General features: G+C 48.1%; 1 protein-coding gene across 5 annotated transcripts in view; it reads left to right on the plus strand.

The window, feature by feature from the left end:
* F2KP (fructose-2,6-bisphosphatase) overlaps window positions 1-25,310 on the plus strand; it is a 146,260-nt gene that overhangs the window by 72,204 nt on the left and 48,746 nt on the right. For all 5 annotated transcript variants that reach the window (XM_087377750.1, XM_087377766.1, XM_087377755.1 and 2 more), the window contains 2 exons: window positions 18,611-18,686; window positions 19,450-19,512. In XM_087377750.1, coding sequence (XP_087233876.1) covers window positions 18,611-18,686; window positions 19,450-19,512 — 139 coding nt within the window. The remainder of the gene's footprint in view (window positions 1-18,610; window positions 18,687-19,449; window positions 19,513-25,310) is intronic.

Raw genomic sequence — 25,310 nt, forward strand, 5'->3', positions numbered from 1 at the left:
CAAACCGGACGCAGCCCTAAAAGGTAGCATAATAAATCATACTCTCACGGAGGGATATGCTGAGTGTGAATGAACAGCCATCGGGGTGGTGAGTAGTGCCACCGAAGGCCCTGCGTAGTCTGCTCGAAGAAGAGGCTCTGTGTGTCCCAAGCCTGGAGGAAGCGTCTCCGCTTCTCCTGACCAGCCCGGGAGTCTCCCTGAATCTGGTCCCACTGGCCTCTGAGGGTATGAATAATCTCACTCCAAATCTCCGCCATGATCTGGGCAATCGATAAGGAAGTGCCACCGAGGATCTGCGCGCAGCGCGAGGTCCAGATGTGCCATCCTGTAATGCTGCTGATAATCTCCCAGACTGGCTGGCTCTCCCGAACTCCTGTAACAGCCTCTGCTAGGTGCTGTGGGATACCCTCGAGCGGCCCCCACGTCCCCTGTGTGATAAGGAAGGTGGGGTCCTGCTGGCATGCCTCGAACAAGTGATGAAGACCAGGTGCGGTGCTGCACCAACAGAACGCGCCCCAAGTGATCACTCCTAGCTCTGGTGCTGCGCGGGTAAGAAGCCCGAAGGTCCACCTCCACACTTCCTGGGCGCGCGTGCAGCTCCACAGGCAGTGTTTTGGTGACTCCTCGTCCGCATGGCAAATCTGACAGCAACCGTCCTGGCCTATCTGCCTCAACCAGCTCCCCACTGGAAGACCTTTGTGGGCAAGAAGCCACAGGAAGTATGAGATCTTCCGCGGCCGCCAGCTCTCCCACAAGGCCTTCCAGAATGCCTGCAAAAAGAACCTGGAAATACCCTGTGCGTACCAGCTAGGTCGCTGGGTGGGGGGGCGGCTCTGCATCCTCCCAAGAACTCGCCTGCCCAGAGTCGTGCTGTAAGCGAAGAAGGAAGTCGGCCCCTGTCCTGTCACAATCTCTGGCCACCACCACTCTCCTGGGTCCCACTCAAGCTCTGACAAGGCCCGCCCCTCCCATAGCCAAAGACGCCAAAGCTGCAACTGGTCCTGCTCGATACTAGGGTCGGTGCGCCAGACCTTCCCCAGAAGGCCTACGACCCTAACCCTCTGCCACGGGAGTAGGGGGTCGATGAGCGCATCCTCTCTCCTGAGTCGTCCATCCCCTGAAACCGCGAAGAAGGCGATAGAGGAGTCATCCAAACGTCCTGCGACCACCAGTGGGATGCCACGGGGGGTGAACTGTCCCAGCCAACGGGTGTCTCCAGGCATGAGGACCTGAGGCTCAGGTGGAGCCAACCAAGCGGCTGGGATCGCTCCGTCAATCCCCGTGCGTCTCGCCTGGACTCCACGTGCACCTCCAGCTGCGACTGCAAGATCGGTCATCTCCAGATGTCTGTACGTATCCCTCCAAACCCGAAGGGACCGGGCTGGCCCCCTCATCCAGCCGTCCCACCTGATATGTGATCTCTCCCCCAACTGAAGGCCCTCGGCGTCTCTGACCTGCCCATTCCAGACGAGCGGCTGGCGATCGATCTCCTCCTGACAGCTGGGCTGGGACTGTATGAGACTGAGACAAAGCCGCCTCCATACCATGAGGAGGCTACGAACGAGTGGAGAACGGGGCTGAGTGAGCGGGGCAGAAGTGAAGATCCACCTGAGGGACGGTGGCCACTCTCCACCTCGGCGCGGGACACAAGAGCCTATTCCCTGCTGAAGCAACATCTTCCACGTCTGCCCCCCCGGGGTCAAACCGCGGATGACAAGCTTGCCTAACAAGGCCTGACTCTGAAGCTCTGGATCGATAACCCCCAGGCCACCCTCTGCCTGCGGAAGAATGACTGTCTGCCAAGCAACCCTGGCTCTGGTATCTCTAAGACCATCCTCCCCAGACCAAAGGAAGTTCCGAACCAACCTCCTGAGCTGTGCCACGCTGGATCTCGAGAAGCACCAGCATGAAGCCACATACCAAGCCGTGGCTAGAAGGACCTGGTTAACTACCAGGGCACGACCTGCAAGAGACAGCTTAGCAGTACTCCAGAAAGCCAGCTTCCGTCGGATGGAGTCTAGCACCGGGAGAAACTGCTGAGCTGGCGTGATGTCTAGGCCAACCTGGAAGCCAAGGTATCTAGCTGTCTGTCCTCGTGGAATCCATCTGAAACCCAGAAATCGCCCCCACTGAGAACACGCCCCAGGGTCTGTGAGAAAACCAACTGACTTGTTCCAGTTGATTTTCGCACCAGCGGCCGAGCAGAAGACCTCCAAGGCCATCCGCACCCTCTCTAGCATCCTCTCATCATCCTGGACATAAAGGGCTGTATCATTTGCGTACTCCGAGTCCAGAAGCTCCGTGTCCTCCCGAAGTGGAAGGCGAACCCCCCGGATCCCGGTAGACCTCGCCCGAAGGTAGTAAGTCATGGCCTCGGCGAAGAAAAGAAACAGGTAAGGAGCAAGGGGGCAACCCTGACGCACTGATCTCTCCAGGCTAAAGCGCTCACCCATCCTGCCTCCAATGATGACCCTGCTAGACGCTGTCCTGTACAAAGCTGAGATACCCTGAATCCATCCTGCGGGGAAACCTAGCCGCTCCAGAGTCCCCTCCAAAAAGGCCCAGTCCACGCGATCGTAGGCCTTCTCAAAGTCGAGAAGTAGAATGGCAAGGTGTGATCCACTGTGCTGAGCCTACTCCGCCGCCTCTGAAAAGGTGAAGACATTATCCAAGATACTGCGATCCTGGACAAAGCCTGTCTGAGTGTCATGAATGAGGTCTGGGAGTAGAGGCCGAACTCTGGCACTGATCATCTTAGCGAGGATTTTGTAGGCGGTAGTAAGGAGAGTGATCGGACGCCACTGGCGGATCTCCTGTCTATCTCCTCCCTTCGGGATGAGGCAAATCAGACCCGAAGAGAGGCTCTCTGGCATCAAACCGCTGCTGAAAATCCCCTGCAGAGCTGCGAGGAGGGGCTGATGGATCTGGTCCCAGAAGGAAATGAAGAAAGCTCGGGGAAGCCCATCCTCTCCTGGGCATTTTTGTCCGTCGATAGCCATCAAGGCCTCCAGCATCTCATCCGAGGTAAACGGCGCCAACAACATCGCTTGCATGCTAGGCCGGACCAGGGATGGAATGTGCCTCCACACCTCCTCACGGGCACGACTAGCACGAGGGGCAAGCGGCTCCTGCTGGAAGAGGGTCCTGTAGAAGTCAGTGGCCAACCCCAGGACCTCCCCCGAATCCGTAACGATGTGACCATCCGCTGTCCTGAGACTCCGAAGCTGATCACCTGCAGCTCTCTGGCCATGCGTCCTGAAGAACTCTCTGCACATCCGATCACCCTTCCGGGCCCAGAAGGAGAGAGAGGCGTGATAGGAAAACTTTGAGCGGCGCTGGAGTGTCTCCTCCAGGAGGGCTCTGGCTCGAAGGGCCTGGATCCAAAGCTCCTCCGAGCCCGGGGAAGCCTGCTGGAGTCGCTGAATGGATGCGAGGTCCCTCCGAAGAGCTCTCTCTCTACTCCACCACTCCTGACGAACCTGTAGGGCTGCTAGCTGGCAGATCAGGCTGGACTCCTGCAGAGCCTGCGCAACTGAGTCCACCAAATCCGTACACTCCCCCCAATCTCTGTCCCAAAGACTGCAAATACTACTACGCACGTCCTCCCTCGAGAAAATAGAATCGGGAATCCTGCATGACCGGGGGGGGAGGGTCTGGGCTGCCGAATCTAATGAGAGGAGTACCGGCGCATGGTCGGAAAGTGTCGTCCCTGGAACTATACCCGCCTGACCGCCTCTACTGATGGCCCAATCACTGACATAGAATCTATCAAGCCTCTCCAGGAGTCTGCCTCCTTCCCTGCGGAAGCCCCAAGAGAAGTCCAGGCTCCCGTGCCAACGCCGGAAGGACGGGTCTCTCCAGCTGTCCCTACCTCCTGTCGCGAAGATGAAGGAGTCCCAAGCTGACTGCTCTGCCTGAGCCATACCTGTAAACTCCGGACCTCTGCCCTGCTGGTCCTCCAATGACTCCAGATTGTTGAAGTCACCTCCAACAATCCAGGAATCCATGACTGGAAGAATCCCTGTAAGTGTCCTCCAGAAAGTGGCTCTGCATCGGAGGTCTGTAGGAGCGTAGATATTGAGTATTCCAATTTTGGATCCCTCCAAATCCAGGCCTACCCAAAGGGCTCGGCCTGGGATCAACGTGCCATGACCGAAAACTCCCTGGGCTAACTGCTCGCACACGGAGGTACAGACACCCCCACTCCTCCCCTGTGCGCCGATCGAGGGCTCCCAGTAAGTGTAGGAACGTCCAGGGAGAACCTTCCCGCAGCTACGGGAATGAGCCGCAGAGAGCTTGTGCTCCTGGAGCAGAAGTACATCCAAACGACCAATCACTGCAGGCTGAAGTTCCTGCCGCAAAATGAGCTTCCTGGGACCACGGGTGCCAGAAGAGTGAAACCCGTTCACATTCCAGGATACGAGGTGTAGGCTCATGGCGAGGGATGGGGGGCTGCGAACAACTGTCTGCTCGCGGTCGAAGTCGATGAAGAAGCAGGCATGTCGAAATGGAGGCGCTGCCGCTTATGAGAAGGTTTGGAGGGGGAGACGGGATCGTCCTGCCCGTCCTTCAACACCTTCAACAAAGGCGAGAGGCCTTTGGTGCCGTGAACAAATGCTTTCTCGAGCCAGCTCGAGATCTCTGAAGTGGTCATCCCATAGAAGGTGCGGAGTTTCTGATGGGACCAAGCTCTGACATCCTGGGGGAGAGGCCATGACGGGGCAGGTCTGAGGATCACAATCAGTCGGAAGCGTTTGGCGGCGCAGCGCCACCGCAAGCGCACATCGCCCTCGGACCACTGAGTCTCGAGAAGCTGCCCACCGGACGGGCCTATCCAGGAACAGACCTGGGCGTGTGTCTGCTCTCTGAGCGCCTCCCAAACCGTGTCGTCTGTCCAAGTCTCGGTGCCATCGCTGAGGAACGTGAAGGCGAAGCTAGGGCCATCCCTAGGGGCCAAGGCGACAATCTTCCCATCCGCCCCTTTGCGGAGCAAGAAGATGCTGATGTCGAGATAAGCCGGGAAGGTCCCAAGGTCGGCCACGTCCAAGTAGTCCCAGGGGCCTGATCTGTAAAAGTCTCGAGGAAGCGCTCTCTCCTGAAGCTGAGACCCATCAGAGTCTGCCACTGAGGGACTAGCGGCCATGGAAGCCTGCTCCGGTGGTGGTGTAGACTCCGGGTGTCCTGCCAGCGGGGGGGAGGGGGAGGAGGCTGAGGGGCAGGCGACTCGAGCTCCACGGAGGCGACTGGCGGAGCAGGTGGAGGAGGCAGATCGGGGGCTGCCCTCGACTGGGAAGCCGAGGGTGCAGCTAACACTGTAGAGGAGTCGAGGGGGGCGGAGGGAGGGGGGGGATGGAGACTCCTCTGGAGCTGGGGCTGAGAGGGAGGAGAAGGAGACTGAGGAGGAAAAGACGGAGGCTGAGGCTGCGGGCCGGGCGAAGGGAGGGGAAACTGGGGAGGGGACTGGGGCTGAGTGGAAAGGGGCGGGGGAGTGGGAGAGGGGGGGATCTGAGGCTGTGACGGGCGGCCTGTCGTCGACGAAGAAGCTCTCCCAGGTCCCTGGGGCGGCTTCCTGTCAGGTCTCTGGGGTGCTGCTGTCGGAAGGGTAACCTCTGCCTCCTTGCCTTTATCCGAGATCTTCTTGTTCCTTCCTCTTTTCCTTCTAACCTCGGTCGAGCCACCCACTAACTCTGGACCGGGCTCCGCCTGCCTCGGCTCCTCCTGACGTGACTGTCCAGGGGGGGGCGGGGGCGGAGGAGGCGGGGGCGGGGGGGGTCGAGATGAACTGGCGAAGCGTGGGCACGCAGCCGCCAAGTGCCCAAAGCCATGGCACCTCAGGCACTGACCTGGCTGTCCGGTGACTATCATGCTCTGGGTGATGCTGCCGGCATCTGTCACAATCTCGATCACTGCAGGGAGGGTCGCAGGGTCTGCCACAGCCACTCGGACACGGGGAGCTTCTGCCGTGGTCACCGCATCGGCGAAGGTGTCGTGCATAACCCATCCAAAATGGGAGCCCAAGTCCCTGACAATCGGCTGCAGCTCAGCAGCAAGCCCTGGAAAAACTAGTGTCACTGGGTGGCGAGGTATACGGAACCGAACATCAAAATCTGCTGCGCTGAATCCACGGTACCACGGGACTATCATGATAATCTTTCCATCCACCGATGTGGGGGAACCGGCAATCAGGTTGCTCGCAGCTTTCTCATTGGAGAGTTTGAGCCAGAAGATGCCCCTACCCATAAGGGCCACCTCCTCAATATGGCCATCCTCTAGCAGGAGAGTGGACTGGAGCCAGTCCCTGATGGCTGCTCTGGAGGGAGAGTGTCCAATGACTCTACCGTAAACAGAGGTACGGGCAAAGTCAGTGGCAACCTCCTGCACACGGGATGATTGTTGCTCTGTCAGGATAACGCGGTAGGCATCTGGAGAGGGAGGGTCCGACTGGGCCTCCGGATCCGGGCAGGGGGCCGCCATACCGCCAAGACTAACTGCAAGCTTCCGATGAAGAACAGGCTGCCACCCCAAAAGGGGAGACGAAGCGGGAGGATGGCGCCTGGGTATGGAAGGGATGGTGGCGGGGGCGGAGGGTGGAGGCGGGGTGGGGAAGTGAAGCAGAGGGGCGGGCGAAGCGAGGTGGGTGAACGGGGGGGGACGGGCGGGGTGGGGTGAAGGGTACGGGGCAGGCGGGTGGCGCGGGAGGGCGGGGGGGATGTGGCGGAGGCGGAGGGGTGAATTGGAGGGCGGGGGAGCGGAGTGAAAAAAAAAAAAAAAAAAAACGGGGGGTGGAAGGCAAAGAGGCGGGTGAGGGCGCGGAGGACGGGGGGGAGCGGGATGGAGGCGGGGAACGAGGGGGTCGGGCGCGGGGGACGGGGGGGAGCAGGATGGAGGCGGGGAACGAGGGGGTCGGGTGAGTGAGTGAGGCGGGTGAGCGAGGGGCGGGTCGGGTGAGCGAGGGGGGCGGGTGAGCGAGGGCGGGGAGGGGGCGAGGGCGGAGAGGCAAGGGGCGGGGGATGGGAGGCGACTAGCGAGGCGGAGGGATGGGTAGCGGGTGAGCGGGATGGCGAGCGAGGCGGCGGGTGAGGGGGATGGCGAGCGGAAGGTGAGGATGGAGAGACAGGGGGCGGGGGGTGGTCGCGGCGGGGGGGGGGGGGGGGTAGCTAGCGATGGGGATGGAAGCTCGCAGGAGCGACGCGAGTCATCTCATGCAAACTTTGCACAAGAGTGTCCTGCATCATTTTACCTTTCTCACATACCCATTTGTGAGAGAGAGAGAGAGAGAGAGAGAGAGAGAGAGAGAAGTAGAAGTAGAAGTAGAAGTAGAATTTATTATTGTCCTTGGGGGGCCAAAAATGACCCATGGAACCTAATCCTTAGTACAAAAAAAATCTCCTCCGATGTGGAGGGGTCAAGAGTTTTCAAGTTCTTGATGGTACAAAAAAAGACGAGTGACAAAAGACCCCAATGCTGCTGGAGAGGCAGTGGAGAGAACTGATGAGAGTTGTGTGGTGTCTACCAGTATCTGTTGTGAGAGAGAGAGAGAGAAGTAGAAGTAGAGTCTATTAATGTCCTGGGGGGGCCAAAAATGACCCATGGGACCCGTCTCAATTCAATTTAAAATAGAGTCTCCTCAAGGAGAGGAGTCAAGAGTCTATGAGTTTCTGACGCCAGGTAAAAAGACGAGTGATAAAAGATCCCAATGTTGCCGGAGAGGCAGTAGAGAGAACTGATGTCAGCTGAGCGGAGTCCTCCAGTATCTGTTGATAGTCCTTCCTGATATGTGCATATCGGGGGCACTGTAGAGCCACATGTGCCTCCGTCTCAACTGTCTGCATGTCACAAAGGGTACAGACTCTAGCATGTCTGGGCTGATGCATCCAAGCTCTCTTCTCAATTGCAAATGTATGAGATCTGGTACGAAACCGGGCTATGTTTTTGCGATATAGAAGGGGGATAGGTGTGCTAATATAAGGCTGAGCATGAGTCTCTATGGACATGTATGTAGACCAACATGTGGGATTTATGTTGTCTTGGTAATATTCTAGCTTTACCCTATTTTCACTTGTCCGCCAGTAAAGACAGTTGAAACTCTTGCATGGTGATTCGGTTTCTAATTCTGTTTTTGAGTCACAACGTCGAGACTGACTTGTTTTTTAGTTTGTTTCTCATACTGGATAGATTGATCTGGTCCACTATGCAGTTGCATTTGACTATTTCTATTCATGATTATGATTACGGCAGGCAGCTTAGGGAGAAGTTTGGTTTTCTTGAGCCCTCGTTGAGCCACATGTATAAGTGTGTGCCCTTGATTTAGATTGATGTAAAGGTGTGAAAGAGGCCTTTCGAATTAGACTTAAAAGCAATGTCTCTTTGCTTTTCGAAAATCACAAGTTCTTAGAGCTATAAACGTTCCAGAGAAGGCTTTTCTAAAGGGCATGAGTGAGTGAGTTCTGAAGGACACGAGTGAGTTAGTTGTCTTGATGTTCTATTGCCTTTCATACCTTGGCTCTACAGAGTGCATGTAGAGGATCTTGGGCTTGCTCAGCTCTTTGGCCAACCAAAGGCTGCTGGATGAGAGTTTATGGCCCTGTTGAAGGATGTGAATGGCATCATTCGAGTGCCCACATGGTCCGCTCCAACAATTGGTTATGAATGGCATCATTTACATGCTTCGGTAATCTTTCTTTTTGATATCCTAGTCTGATCCAACAACTCCAAAGGTTGGGGTTTACCTTGACTTTGTGTGTAGCCTCTGTACCTCCTTCGATTCGGGATCGAATAAATTACCACCTCAACTGCGGATGCAAGATCGAAATATATAAACACCTTTATTCATATGATTATAGTCCATGTGACAATATTGTACAAACTGCAAGGAGGATCAATTATTGTATCACCTTATTCATGTATTTGTTAAACTTCAGCTTCCAAAATATGGACATCACGAAAGCAAAGGCTGCGATCACATAAAAACGTGAACTTTAAGGCTCGGTAGCTGAATACGTGGCAATTGAATCACAGGCCGGGATCATGAAAGGCGTACTGCGGGTAGGAGGTGAAATTGATACAATAGATTCAAAAGCATTCAACCTCTCCCGTTTGAAATAATCCAAGCACATAACAATGGTACTAGCCGTACTTAATAATGGCAATATTTCGCATAAATCACCACCCCTGACATTTGTAGGGAGGATCGGTCCTAACGGACTGTGTGTTGTGTCTCATGTCCGCATTTTCCTTTAAAGATTTGATAAAGTACTAGGATTCAGGCTTGATTTTGAGTTAGAAGTTATGTTCTCTAGAGGACGGAAAGGGTACGTGCGGCAACCTAGTTTTGTTAGCATAGATTAGTACTCAGCAAGGGTCCTTGCGTGCCCTTTGCTTCAGTCCACTGAGGCTTATGACTAAACTTTTTTGTGTACTTTGTCCCATAGACCCGCGATGCGTCCCATGGGCGTTAATATATCTTTCCTTCTTTCTTTCTATACAAAACACCTCTAGGTCCTCTAGATGTCTCTATAGGCCTGCTGTTGAAGAGGATATGAGGACAATGTCATCTGCATACAACAGTATTTGTATCATTAGATTAGCAAGCAGTGATCTCTCATCTTCTAGCGGTCAATGAAGGTCATGATCTTGTCAATGTAAAGTCCAGAGAGTGTTGGTGAGAGGGGGGCTTCCTTGCTTCACTCCAATCATGTTCTCAATTCAATCTAACAGCCCTCTAGGGGGCACGTACTCTCCCTCTAAGTGACTCATAAACTCATCATCTCCAATGCTCTCTATGTTTGACAATCTCACAGCATTGGCAGGCAGTGAAGAGAGTCTTCAGATATCTCAGAGGCACTCAGGATTTAGCCCTCTTCTATGGTGATCAGGGTTCACCTACCATGCATGCTTACACGGATAGTGACTGGGCAGGATCTTCCGACACTAGAGTGTCACATACTAGCATGCTTGGCAATTCATGTATCTCTTGGCTCAGCAAGAAGCGACCAACAGTTGCCACATCTAGCTGTGAGGCTGAGTATAGGGCAGCTTTCACTGCTACAGTAGAGTGTGTTTGGCTTCGACAGTTACTTACAGATCTTGGTATTCGCCAGACATCCTCCACTATTGTCTACACTCACAGCCAGAGTGCTTTGGCCATTGCGCGTAACCCAGTGTTTCGTGCGCGTACCAAGCATATTGAAGTTCATTATCATTATGTTCGGGAGCGGTTGTTAGCAGGAGACATAGAGTTGTCCTATCTTCCCACAGAGGACAACATAGCAGATATGTTTACAAAGGCACTTCCTCGTCCCAAGTTCGAAGTGTTTCGACAGGCTTTACACTTGGTTCCCTTTGTTACATGATATGACATCCCTTGTACATTCATAGGTGGCTATATCCTTTTGGATGAACATGTGCCACCATGACCAGAAAATACTAGGTATTCTGAGACGTTTCCAGAATACTTCAGCCCATCCCATGGAGGGGGGTTTGTAGGCCATCTCCTGGTGGTTCTAGTGATGCCCTATAGGTCATGGTATGTGCCTTGTACTCCTTTTTCCTATTATCCTAGTTTTGACGTGACGGCTAATGTATCGACTCTTTTGCAACCTGCATTCTCTCTCTTTCATTCGATCCTTCAGCTCTTAGGTGTACTTGTGGCTCTCCCTGCCTGGATCCTCAGCTAACGGGACGAGATCCGCATCTGTTCGATGGCAATGATGAGGGCGTCTGAGACTCGCTTGTCCTCTATATACTTGGGTTTGATAATCACTCCATCCTCCGATACTCTCAAGGAGTGGTCGCGACAGATATTGGTGGGGACTCGAGAGCTCTTGGTCCCCTCCCGAAGAATGTGACACATAGAGCTAGAGTAGGTCCAACCGTTTTATATGATTGATCTTATCCCAAGGGACCATGGGATCAGGAGCATCCAAACTGTACTGAAAGGGGGGGAGACGGTCCATTGTGAATACCGTAGCCACGAAACCATAGGGAATTGCGTGTGTAGCTAGAGGCCATGCGAACCCGCTCTCAACTAGCTGTGTAGATAACTCCAATGCCACCCTTGGTAGTCTCCCTCGAGGTAAGGCCCAAACCCTGTGAAGGTAAGTGACCGTCTAGAAGATCGCATCAATCTGGAATGGTGTCATACCAAACTCTACTTGGTATGATTTGGTGGGGGACTAAGGGCTCACTCTGAGTCTATGCCACACATCTGGGTCTTGATGGAAATAGGTGGCTTCCCCTCGAGTAGGAGTCCCTATGTTAAGGTGGGGTCACCTCCTTGAAAAGATCGAATAACCTCATTCATCCTATGTGAGAGGAACACTCACGTCTTATGTCGTGTTAGAGATTGTAAAATCCTTTGTGCTTCAGGCCTCATGAAGTGTCCCAAAGCTTGCTCCCGTATATGTTGAGATCTCATCTCCAGCCACTCATCCTCGAACCATGGGTTTTGTGGGATCTTCTTAGTTGAAGGGCGCACTATGGACCTGGTTGCGAAGAATGATGTGGTAGCGGCATCATAGATCATTGATACCAGTGTGTCTGAGGTATGAGCAAGGTGTGCATCATCTCCAAAGAGAGAGAGAGAGAGAGAGAGAGAGAGAGAGAAGAGAGAGAGAGAGAGAGAGAGAGAGAGAGAGAGAGAGAGAAAGAAAGAAATTTTATTAAAGGTCCACGGAAGGCCATACATGGCCTATGGGACACAAAATCAGCCGAAAGGAAAATACATCATCAACGATGCGCCAACTAGGTGGCCTCAAGAGAGAGAGAGAGAGAGAGAGAGAGAGAGAGAGAGAGAGAGAGAGATATTAACGTCCACGGGAGGCCTCGCGGGCCTATGGGACAAAGTACGGAATCAAGTAGCTCATACAAACCATTGTGGGCCGGGGCAAAGGGCTCACTAAAGCCCTTTGCTGAGTACTAAAATGCTATGCTAGTACAAAATAGCAAAAAAATAGCAAAATAGCATGGGAGTGGCATGAGGATATCAAGTGCTCAAAGCTAGAGTCCCAAGTGTATGGACCGGCTATACGTATCCAGGCTCCATGATGGCTCGGCTCTCTTATGAGCTGCATGTGTCGGGATGTCTCCTGTGGTGGTGGTGGAGGACGTGGTCTTCTCGATCTTTGGATACGATGAGCTATGTCAAGGGTGATGCCTCGCCTCGGTCGATTTCCCCTAAGGACAGCTGAAATAGGTCGGACCTCGATCGTGCGTGCTTTGGTCGCCTATCACGTGTACGGTCTGTGTGCCCCTCGTCTGGCCTTGCTGTGTCGGCTCCCTCGACTGATCCATATATATCTCATGTCGGGTAGCTCCTCCTCCTCTATCCTAGAGTGCCATGGGGTTGAGTCAAATGCATAGAAATCCGTGACCTGTCTCTGTGCTCGGTCTACCTCGGTACCCTGTGGTGTGGTGGTCCCATCCTCCTGCTCTCTGATATGTCGTAGTAGTATCTCCCTGTGTCGTTGCATCTCCATCAGGTAGAGCCCAATACAGACGTGGTCCTAGAAGTGGATCAGTCGTGAGAGTGGGCCAAAGCCGTACCCCTCTTGAAAAAGGTAGTGGTAGTGCCCTCATGTCTCATAGTAGGCTGGGTAGACACATAGAAAGTGCTCCTCTGTCTCGACCACCCCCATCATACACAACCGGCAAGTCCGCTGCTCTCTGGGTATGCGTGCAGCTCTCTCTGTCTCGATCCTCAGCTGATGGGACGAGACCCGCATTTGTCCGATGGCAATCCTCAGTGTGTGTGAGACTCCTCTGTCCTCGAGATAGTGAGGTCTGATGATAATCCCATCTTCTGATACTCTCAGAAAGTGGTCATAGTAGAGCTGGGTCTTGGTGGGGAACTCTTGGTCCCCCCCCCCCAAGTGCGAGATGTGTGGAGCTGGAGGAGATCTAACCGTATGATGCGGTTAATCTAATCTCATGGGATTGACTCGGGCGGTGCATCCATTCTATACTAACACGGGGGAAGCCGATCCATCTGAATGCCGTGGCTAGCAACCCATGCGGTGACGTGTGCAAACCATGCTGTACTTGCCCCACTCTCAGATAGTCGTATGGAGGACTCTAGCGTCAGCCTTGGAAGTCTCTCGCGAGGTAGGTCCCAAACTCTGTGGAGGAAAGTCACTGTTTGAAAAATGGCATCACCCTGGAGAGGGGTCATGGCAAACTCTGCCTGTACTATCTGATGGGGGACCGAGGGCTTACTCCGAATCATCCTGGAGCCCATACCGCTCGAATCTCTTCCATTCTGCTGTTGAGAGAGAGAGAGAGAGAGAGAGAGAGAGAGAGAGAGAAAGAAAGAAAGAAATTTTATTAAAGGTCCACGGAAGGCCATACATGGCCTATGGGACACAAAATCATCCGAAAGGAAAATACATCATCAACGATGCGCCAACTAGGTGGCCTCATCGTAATACCGCTAAGATGCCAAAAATGGCTACAAAAATCCTAGATACAAAATTGAGAGAGAGAGAGAGAGAGTCATATTAACGTCCACGGGAGGCCTCACGTGCCTATGGAACAAAAGACAAAATGTCAAAATGACTTACATCATCTGGACAAACTAGAGAGTCGAGGAGTGCACTTGGCATCTCAACTTGATTATTATAACACACCTCTACATACTAAATCTATAAAAATGGCCTTCATAACATCAGTTTAAGACTGAGAGTCTTTGGGTTTAGATTTGAAATCTCGAATTAAAGCTATTCTATCTTGATACACAGCCCATTTTCCAACTTTGCGTGCATCTTTCACTTTGGTAAGCTTGACATTCCTCTGTTTTAGCTGAGGTGGGGTGAGTTCCTCGGAGTATCTTCTTAGTATGTACTATGGCGTGCTGCTCTTTTACTTCTGTGTAAAGATTTTCCTTGTTAAGTTTGTTATTGACAACAATGGCCATCTCTTCTTTGGCTGTACTGACCTGAGTATTGATCATTTCCTTGACCTTGGAGACAAGTATTGGTGCTGGTGGAGATGTGTTGCATTTCTCCATAACTTTTGCAATGATTTCCTACTGGCCTTTGCTCTCCATCTCATTCACCTTTTTGCTAACAGCTGCAACTAGGAACCCGAGCTCTCTAATCTCATGCTCCAAATAATAAATGCGATCCTTCTCTAATCCGATCATTCTCTAATAGGTCAGCACAAAGGGGCTGGGTGTAGCTGCAATAGTTGAGTACGAGGACTTGTTTGTTGGGGTAGAGGCAAATAGCTTCATTTTGGGGAACTCCATGTTGGCCTTCCTAAACCTGGAAGCCCTTTGCTAGAGCTAACGCCGCAGAGATGTACGAGCAAGGTACGGATGAGCAAGTACGGACAGAGGGCGACTTATGTACGACTGAGGTACGATGCAGTTACGGACGACGGGGGATGAGGGATTACGTCTTTAGAAGGCCTCACGGGCCTATGGGACAAAGTACATCAAAGAAGGAACTCTTACAAGCCTTTGTGGGCTGAAGCAAAGTGTGTGTTAGGGCCCTTGCTATGTGCTATGCTAAGCTAAAGAGCTTATGGATGATGGAGTTTATGGTTTTCAATCTTATGAGTGAATATCATGAGATTGAAAATGCACTATGTTGTGTTTTGAGAGGATGAGTTTAGGAATGTTCCTGGATTCATCTAGGTATCCGTATTAGCGGACATGAAGTTTTCGTCCAAGTTACGGCTTGTTGTTATTGTGATAATTCTATCTATCTTAAATGGTGCGTTGCCCTATCAGCTAGACTTAGATGCTTGTTTGGGAGAAACTAAAATGAAATCGTTTAGTGCTAGCCTTCGTCATGGCTGAGTTTGCCCTTCATCTTCGGAGTGTCGACAGAAACTCAGTACGAAGACTTTGTATAAAAGGATGCTCAAGTATGTGTGGGTGTGGTCTACACCCACAATTGGGCGCTGATGACAATAGTGAGGATGTCATAGTAGCTAGTCCCTACTATGCGTGCAACGTGATGGAGTTTATGGTTTTCAATCGTATGAGTGACTATCGTGAGATTAAAACTGCAGTATGTTGTGTTTTTGGAGGATGAGTATGAGAATGTTCCTGCATTCATCAAGGTATATGCTTCAGCCATATTAGCGGACATGCAAATTTCACCTTGTGAAGTTTTCGTCCAAGTTGCGGGCCTGCTAGTATTGTGATAATGCTTTCTATCTTAGATGGTGCGTTGCCCTGTCAGCTAGATTTAGATGCTCGTTTGGGAGAGACTAAAATGAAATCATTTAGACTTCCAAAGCATTTCTAGCTTGAATGAAGAGATTTTGGGCTGCTTTTCTATTAGCCTTCTCCTTTAGTGCTAGCCTTCGTCATGGCTGAGTTTGCCCTTCACCTCCGGAGTGCCGACAGAAACTCAGTACGAAGACTTTGTATAAAAGGATGCTCAAGTATGTGTGGGTGTGTGGATTTGTATGTGTGAGAGCATATTTTTATACTATGGTCTACACCCATTATTGGGCGCTGATGATGATAGTGGGGATGTCATATTAGCTAGTCCCAACTATGCGTGATGGAGTCTATGGTTTTCAATCTTATGAGTGACTAACGTGAGATTGAAATTGCACTATGTTGTGCTTTTAGAGGATGAGTTTTGGAATGTTCCTGGATTCATCTAGGTATATGCTTCTGCCGTATTAGTGGACATACAAATTTCACCTTGTGAAGTTTTCGTCCAAGTTGCTGCATGCTAGTATTGTGATAATTCTTTCTATCTTAAATGGTGTGTTGCCCTATCAGCTAGATTTAGATGCTCGTTTGGAAGCGACTAAAATGAAATCGTTTAGACTTCACAAGCAGTTGTAGCTTGAATGAAGAGATTTTGGACTACTTTTTTATTAGCCTTCTCCTTTAGTGCTAGCCTTCGTCATGGTTGACTTTGCCCTTCACCTTCGGAGTGCCGACAGAAACTTAGTACGAGGACTTTGTATAAAAGGATGCTTAAGTATGTGTGGGTGTGTGGATTTGTATGTGTGAGACCATATTTTTATATTATGGTCTACACCCACTGTTGGGTGCTAATGACATTAGTGGGGATGTCATAGTAGCTAGTCCCTACTATGCATGATGGAGTTTATGGTTTTCAATCTTATGAGTGACTATCGTGAGATTAAAACTACACTATGTTGTGTTTTTAGTTGATGAGTTTGGGAATGTTCCTAGATTCATCTAGATATATGCTTCTGCCGTATTGGCGGAGATGCGAATTTCACCTTGTGAAGTTTTCGTCCAAGTTGTGGCCTATTGGTATTGTGATAATTCTTCCTATCTTAAATGGTGCGTTGCCCTATGAGCTAGATTTAGATGCTCGTTTGGGAGCGACTAAAATGAAATCACTTAGACTTCACAAGGAGTTGTAGCTTGAATGAAGAGATTTTGGACTACTTTCTGACTAGCCTTCTCTTTAGTGCTAGCCTTCGTCATGGCTGAGTTTGCCCTTCACCTCCGGAGTGTTGACAGAAACTCAGTACGAAGACTTTGTATAAAAGGATGCTCAAGTATGTGTGGGTGTGTGGATTTGTATGTGTGAGAGCATATTTTTATACTATGGTCTATACCCACTATTGGGTGCTGATGACATTAGTCGGGATGTCATAGTAGCTAGTCCCTACTATGCGTGATGGAGTTTATGGTTTTCAATCTTATGAGTGACTAACGTGAGATTGAAATTGCACTATGTTGTGTTTTTAGAGGATGAGTTTGGGAATGTTCTTGGATTCATGCAGGGAATAAGCTAAAGAGCTCAATAGCTCAAATTGAAAACTCAAAAACTCAAAAGCTTAAAGCCGAAACCCAGAATCCAAAGCCTGGTGCCGGCAAAGATGTCATGGCTTTGCATATGTCAAGCTGTCTTTTGTTGTGGTGGAGGACGTGGTCTCCTCATCCTCTGTATCCGATAGGCTATGTCAAGAGTGACGCCTTGTCTCTGGCGGTCACCTCTGAGGAGAGGCCAAATCTCGATCATGCGTGCTTTGATCACTCTCCGGTGTCGTTTGTGGTCTCTTTGTCTGTGGATCGGAAGCTCCACGTCGTCTCTCCCTGCTGATCCAAACTGTCCTCATGTCAGCTAGCTTCTCGTCCTCCAACAGCTATGTCTTGAAGCTGATTTAAATGCATAGAAGTCCATGACATGTTGCTGTGCTCTCTTGATGTGCTTGCGGCTCTCCTTGCCTCAATCCTCAGCTGATGTGATGAGACGTGCATCCGTCCAATGGCAATCCTCAGTGCATGTGAGACTCCTCTATCCTCAAGGTATGGGGTTTTGATGATGAGACTATGCTCTGATACTCTTAGGAAGTGGTCGCGATAGAAGTGGATCTTGGTAGGAAACTCCTAGTCCCCCCCCCCCCCCCCTCCCGGGTTCGAGATGTATAAATCTGGAGGATATCTAACCATATGATAATCTCATCTCGTGGGATCAACTTGGTCGGTGTGTCCATGCTGTACTAAAGTGGGAAAGCCGGTCCATCTGAATACCTTGATCGGCAAACCATGTGGACATGCGTGCATACCATGCTATGCTGAACCCGCTCTCATGACTGTACTGCCAGTCTCGGCAGTCTCCAGTGGGGCAAGGCCCAAACTCTGTGGAGGAATGTCATTTTCTGAAAGATGGCATCAATCTGAAGGGGGCCTGATGCAGAATGGTAAGGTGGCTCTCATACAAATGTTGGAGCAGGCAGGATCAAAGGTCGACAGCAGCACACAAATGGGTATGTCTCTTGTAGATAATAAATTTGAAAGTACAAGACAACATTATAGCCCTAGCCTAGAACTAGGGTATGACTAAAAGTCCTAATAGTCATGCGATGACTAACTGACCTAACTGTCCCAAATGAACTGATCCCTAACTAGAACTAACTATCCTAGACCTACAAGGCCATACCAGGGCCTGTCCTAAGTCTCCTAACACCTCTGTCTGTGCGAGCTCATGGATGGCATTTGAGAATGGCAAGGCTAGTAATGGGCTTGCAAGTGTTTCAGTTTTTGTGGAGAAATGTCTGCCTCGTGTTGCATATGAAGTTACATTTTCTTAATGCTGATCAGCCTGCAACCCCACACTTTCGCCTTCTTCTCTCCCTTTTGCAGATGGCAGAACTGCCAAAAGGCCGGAAGGATTCTCCAAATTCTTTCAAACATATATGCAAGGCTTTAGGGAGCAAATGGAATGCACATCTCTCCTGTGTTTGTTAGGGGGTTGTTCCTATTGATTGACATCAGTAATTTTCCATTCTGACATCAAAGCCACAGTGCAACCATGTTCTCTATTACTGATTGAGATGATTATGGTATTTAGTATTTCTTTTAACGGCATGCCAAAAGAGGATGGGGGTGGAACGTGCAATCCTTTGTAGTATGTGATGATAAGAGATTGGAGATAGTGCTGATATCATGTTAAACTAGGAATTATAGTCTCTTAGTGTGATACTAAATTGCTTTGGTATTATAATGAAGGTATGTATGCATGTGTGTGTGAGTTCATTCTTTGGCTAGCTCTAGTGAGATCATTTCTGTGTCGTCCTGTTGGTTGGAACTGATGTGATGTAGCCATTCTTTTCTCTTTTTAGATAACATGGATAGTGATGGTTGTGTTCTGTCTTTGATGTGTAGTGAAGCTGGAGATAGGTATGCCAAGAAGCTTGCAGATTTTGTCAATAAGCGACTCAAAACCGAACGAACAGCTTCTGTACTTTTTGAACTTAATTCTCATGACAATTGGTGCTGCTTTGTATCATTGGAAGATCTGTGTGATTTTCAAAAAGCTGACTGCAGAAGTAAAACGTGGAATGATAAAAGTTTTTTTTTTTTTCAACTGCTCGAATAGCAGGAGAGCAGAAGTGAGAGTTAATGTGCTCAAGCAAGAGAGGGTGAAGGAAAGAGGGAGAGAAAGATGCATACTGTAATTGAAGAAGTTGTCTCCCTATTGAGGTGTAGCCCCAACATGATGTATGGATGAAAGGGAAAATCAATAGTAGGATTACAAGAATATCTTTGGTAGCTGTAAGTAATCTGATTGTTTAGCTGCATTGATGGTACCATATTGAGATCATGAGGTTTTCTGGGAATCTTTTAAAATTTTCTGTTCTCTTTGTGAGAGATCTGCTTAATCCAGTTCGTGCAACTTGTATGTGATCTGAGATGGTTGCGTAATACTGAAGAGTAAGGTTTCGTAATACTGAAGAGTAAGGTTTACCTTCAGCGTCTTCTGATTGCAGATTTTACATAGCCTATTTTCTCTGTTAATTTCCATGTCCAACCACAGGATATTAAACTCTCAGAATGGCAGCCATGGAAGTTTGCACAGTTAGCTATGAGTGAATTTTAGTTGTGAGGAGCATTTAGAATGCATTCATGCCATTAGAAAGAGGATCATGGTGTTTGTCATATTTCTTTGGACTTGCTTGTTGGCCTTTATGTGTTGAAACTGATGTCTTTTGTTTCTATGACAGATATGGACCAGCACGTTGCAGAGGACAATCTTGACAGCCCGCCATATTCTTGGTTTTCCAAAGGTGATGAAGAAGGTTCCGTGTTTAGGCTTCCTGATTACATTGAAATTCAGTATTTCCTAGCAAAATTTAAAAAGGTGGGAGCAGCGTGAAGTTTATATTTGTATCACTTTTTAGAACTGTTACATTTATAGATGCAAAATTTTGGCACAATCCCTGATCGTGTCTTAAAACATCTGTAACTTTTTGTTAAACTTTTGAAAGCAGATAACGAACCTATTGTTACTCACCTAAAGGTGTGAATATAATGAAATCAAGACGAACTGAAGAGCATGACTCTGTTTTCAGGAGTAAGGTACTTCCAAGGATTGTTTGCTGTATTGACCAGACATTAATATACAGACCTATTTGTCTGTTGAACTGCTTATGTGCTCAATCAGACATTGAAAGGCATAGATCTGCTTGGCCTAATCACAATTTCTGAGGATCATTTGTTAAAAAAGTCTCCACATCAACTTAATGGTTCCTTTCCTTTCCATCAGCTGTTGAGGTGGCTCCATGGCTTTTCTAGTCCAGTAGCCATTTTGGGTAATACGTTGGTTACAGCAATCTGATGTATAAAAATGTCTCATCATCTGGGAACTTGAGCTGACAAAGCTCTCTCTCTCTATCTCTCTCTACAAGTGCTAGAGGGGAAGGGGACAAATGCATGTAGCGTACTAGAGGAACTCAAAGCACATAATGCAAAACTCAAGAAGGATATAGCAGCCCTACAAGTCACCCATGCAAGGGAAACATGAAGAAATTTCTCAGCAAATAAGTGAGGAAAAAGCAAAAGTGAAAGAGTAGACTGAAGTGGTCAAGAAGGGCACAACAGTCACCAAAAAGGAATTTATCTCCAATGCATTAGAGGAGAAAAGAAGACACCATAAATCATTGAATTTCCTTGTTAGAGGCCTACCGGTGGGAGACACCCCGATGCAGATCCCAAGGCACTGATCACCAAAATCATAAATGGGCATCAACCTCACCTTTGAAGGGGCATGGAGGATGATGCTCTGTCGAGACCTATGCTTTTGAGATTCAGGACAGCGGAAGATAGGTCCACTTTTATGAGCATGAGAGCATCGTTGAAGGGAACAAGGACATATCTAGATGATGATCTCACGCTTTTGTAGCAACAACAAAGAGAAGGGATGGCAGCAAGATAGGAAGGGAAACGGGCTGCTTATTAAAATGGCAAAATCATCATAAGAGAGAGGACAGAAAGGAGGAAAGGGAAGAGAGGGATGCAGTCATCACATGGCTGTGTCAGACTGATAAGAGCCAAAGAAAAACAAGAATCTCCGTACGGAAAGCAAGTGCTTTAGATGCAAGGAAAGAAGTGCGTGTGGCTACTCAGTGCTCTGGAAGGCCAATCAGCCAAAAGAAGCAGAGAATGGCACAAGATGGATCGGAAGTTACCAGATTCCAAGAGCCGCCTAAGATGAAAGACATTGAGGAGATCCTCCAACCAGAACAGACTACGTACCACACAAAGAAGAAAACCACCCAGAGGCAAGTGTATCTGCAGGTATCTTGCCAAGTACCAAAACTATTAGGCAATTGATGCCGAGAGAGGTAAAGTTTTACAGCTGTATCAAGAAGCTTCACAGTTGACGACCAATGATTAGAAGCCAAGGGGATGTCACAAATTGGTTTTCCTCCCAATGACAACCAATGATTAGAAGCCAAGGGGATGTCACAAATTGGTTTTCCTCCCAATAATGAAAGAGGAGTCTATTAGATTGACTATGTTCGAAGAAAGTTGGCTTTGGTTAACTAGAATAAGTTTTACTGTTTTTACTTTTGCTTTGCATTGGTAAAAGAGAACTGTGGGGATGCCCACAAGGGGCTAGGATTAGTCCAAGAACTAGCAATGCATGCATTTCATTAACTTGCAATGGGTTAAAGTGTTGGTGTTTCGTAGGACTTGAAAAAGTGCAAAAGAGCTTGCAAATGATGGAGCGGGTACCAAAAAGGAGGTCCGACAAGGCCAAAAAAGCACCAGGGAGATGGCGCCATTAAAGAAGGCTTTAGAGAAGTCTTAAAGTGTGGCCCCACGGTGGGCAAAAGGCAAGAAAGTTTATTTTTGTAAAAAGTAGCTCTTAAAAGCGGGTCTAGGTTTTTGCTAGCCCAAGTCTATAAAAGAAGGGCCTCAGGGCTCCCGGATCATTGAAGAGTTGTACTTCGCCTAATGCTCTTTTATGAGCCTGTTGCACAAAGTTTATTCTATTGCAATATAGACCTTCGGGGGGTCCAGCCCTTCTTTTTGGGCCCTAGAGTGTGTGATCTGTGATCTTTTTCTCCCTCTCTTAGTTCGTTTTGACCTCATAAGAAATTTGTTGCTGCTCCTTATCATATGAAGCTATTCGATTCCGTTTCCCCTGTTATCTATGGAAATTCTAAATCTATCTTGGTGATTATCTGCTACGAATCGAAGATCCAGGCTGCGTTTCTACCAGCAGTGATTCGTTTTTAGGGTTTCAAGGCTGATTGCCAATTCGTTTTAGTTGAATATAGATTCGTTTTAGGGTTTCTAGTCTGGTTTCAGTTGTAGGAGGGGTGGGAGGCATCTAGGATCTCGCACCACTCGAGTCCTAGGATTTGCTGAAGTTACCTACAAATATGGCAGTAATTCTAGTAACCAGTGGCCTCTATCTGCTACCTATAAGGGAGCCATTGGGTGTTTAGAGATATACATTATTAGCATCTTAGAACTTTGGGTAAGGACCTGAACTCTAGGTATTCTCTCTCTCTATATAGAGTGGCTGCAGCAGCTGTTCCATAGGAAGGGGCAATCAAAAGCTGGAGAATCTCAAGGACATCTCCAAAAGCCTCCACAATAGATTAGAGAGGCTTGACATAAACTTTGGAAACGTTTGGGAAGCAAATGATGCTTCTGGTCTTCCAAAACCGGATCAAAGTGAAGGTGATAAGGTTACGTAAATGCCTTTTTGCCTCTCCCAGAGAGAACATAGTAAGTGCGAGGACTGATGTGGCAACCTCAGAGGTATTAGTATCTAATTGCAAAAGCCTCAAACAAGAAGTTTGATGCCTTTGACATACGATGGAAGTGCTACGAGGTATTGATCAAGAACCTGACTTCTCAAAATGTGGGATCAAAATATTGTACCCATTAGACACTCCTTGCTCTTCAGTGATGTCCTCTTGGAGAACTCTGAGCTCGTCTTGCGCAACATAAATGATATTTCCAGCCTGTAGATGTGGGAGGGATCAACAATTGTCATTACGCTGATGAAAAGACTAATCAAATCTCAAATGAAAGAATTTGACTCGTGCCAAGGAAAGAGGGCAAGAAAAAGGGGTTGAAAGGATGAGGAGAGAGAATGCTTGTTTGGCCTTCATGACAACTAAGATCATCCTTGACCTACCAAGTTTGACGGAGACTTGATACGGCGATTGGTGTATAAATGGATGGTTGTGTGTGTGTGGGTGCATGTGTGAGGACATATATATATGTAGTGTCCATAGCGATTGCTAAGCATTGATGATGCTAGCAAGGATGTTATAGAAGCTAGTCCCTGGCACACATGATGAAGTGTATGGATTTCATTCTTATGGGTTACTAAAGTAAGATTAAAGTTAAACTACTAAGTGGCAATGATGTTAGCAGGGATGTTATACAAGTTAGCTTGTACCACACAAGTGAAGTGTATGGATTTCAAATTATGGATGACTAAAATAGGAATAAATTTGACCATACATTGTACACACATTGAGGGCCATTTGGACAAGGATGAGGACAATTTCTCTCAAAGAGTGGAGAGGTAATTCTCTCTTTTGTGAGTCTCTTGCTTGCATGGTGCGCCACTTTCAGTCTTAGTCTTGGTTTCTCTTAGGGTTTGCATATGCTCAAATATATTGAGTGGAATTATAACTTGTCTCTCATTATTTCTGCCTTGTGTGCTGTATAAGAGCACCTGGATTATTTTTAGAGTAGTGTTCTCCCATAGAGCTGTCGTTTGTAAGGACTGAGTTTGCTCTTTACTTCTAGATTGTGTAGGCTATCTCATGGGCTATCCATAGATGCCACTTATACCTTGGTATGAGCCTTGTAGGCCTAGTTATAGTCAGTTAGGACTAATGGTATTGTTAGTTTATGTACCATCTAGGTCAGTTAGGACACTTAGTCCAGTTAGGGTAGTAAGCCCTAGGGTTTTGTTATATTGGCTCTCCCTTGAGCCTCCACACTTCAGTTTTGCAGCAATCTATTACAGCATCTCGTTTTTCTCCATTGTGCTTCCATTTTTTAGCTTCCATTGCTTCCAACACCCAACAGTGGTATCAGATCAGGTCGGGAATCCATTCCCTCTGCCATTGACAGCTTTCCCAAGCTGTTTGGCAGCCTTTTGGAGCCCTCATTCTTGCTGGTCTTGCTGGTTTTCACACTCCCACGAGTGTTTGAGACCTTTCCAAGCACTTTTGTCGTGAAAAACCTCATTCTGACTCGAGAAGATCGCATTTTGGAGCAGCTACCGTGAAGGAGACGCATTTTGGAGCAAATCTGAGCAATTTCTGCAGCAAAAACCTAATTGTACAGACCCGTAAGAAAATCCGTACAGCCGTACGGACCCATGCGCACTAATCATTTTTCAGGTTTCTCAGCATTTCGGAGCTGCCTCGAGCTGTGTGCCAGCATTTTGGAGCTGCATCAAGCTGCGTGCCAGCATTTTGGAACTGCCTTGAGCTGCGTGCCAGCATTTTGGAGCTGCCTCGATCTGCGTGCCGATGTTTGGAGCCATTTGAAGCTGTTGAATTGATCGGAGACTTCTCTTTGAGCCCTTCCCTACTCATTTGGCATCCCTTTGCCTCGGGGACGAGCATTTTCTGAGCGAAATCTTCCGAGCGTCCGAGCGAAGGAAAAAAAAAGCTTCCAACTATGCATAAATATGGCAAAAATCGATCAGAAGAAAACATAGTTTCACTTAGAAATATGCAAAGTATTATAGCAATGCCTATTTTATACAAAAATCTTTAGGTGAATCTGTAGGAATGGTGAGAGCATAATGGGATGGCTTTTGAAGAAACCCATATGTAGAGTAGACTTCTCTATGAAAATTCCCTTATGATCCTTCTTGCAACTTTTACTTAATAGGGGATGACATTGAAAACCATCTCTCAACCTATCTTCATGAAAGAGTTTCTTCAAAGAAAACTCATTGAAGCAAGCCATCCAGGTAGTTTCGCCAGCGAAACCCCTTTGAAGCAAGTCTCCCAAGGTAGTTTCGCTGGCGAAACTACCTTGGACAGCACTTTTAAAAGTGACATAACTTTCATATCCAATGTCCAAATATAGTCATTCAACCACTCAAATTGATCGGAACACCCCATTTGAGCACATCTATGGAGTTATATTTTAGAAAATCTTTCATATATAGTATTAAATATTACATGTATTTTATGAGAGTGATATATAAGCCCAAGTTAATACTTATTTATAGTAATTTAAACTTCTTTAGAAACATGTCCATAAATATGCTATAAAAACACTAAAAAGATATTGCCATATGATATAAATGTGTTAATAAGTAATTATATATGCATAGTATTATTACATTGAGAGTGATTATGAGGAATGTTTCTTAAAGGAATCAACACTTTTTTAAGGTAATAACAGGGGTACAAAGGAATGTAAATAAGAAAATTATGTTGTGTAAAAATGAATGAGTGACTAGTCTGTATATTTTTATGATAAAGGGATCTAGTTCTAGTGAAAATAAAAGTGTAAAAACCATGTTTCCTAAAGAAAAACATTTTTAAAAATCTCTTGAAAAACACGCTCGGATAAACCTGCTCAT

This window comes from Dipteris shenzhenensis, chromosome 1 (assembly GCF_047967505.1).
Source record: "Dipteris shenzhenensis isolate YYH24624 ecotype China chromosome 1, Dip_SZ_1.0, whole genome shotgun sequence".
In the NCBI taxonomy this organism is placed as follows: domain Eukaryota; kingdom Viridiplantae; phylum Streptophyta; class Polypodiopsida; order Gleicheniales; family Dipteridaceae; genus Dipteris; species Dipteris shenzhenensis.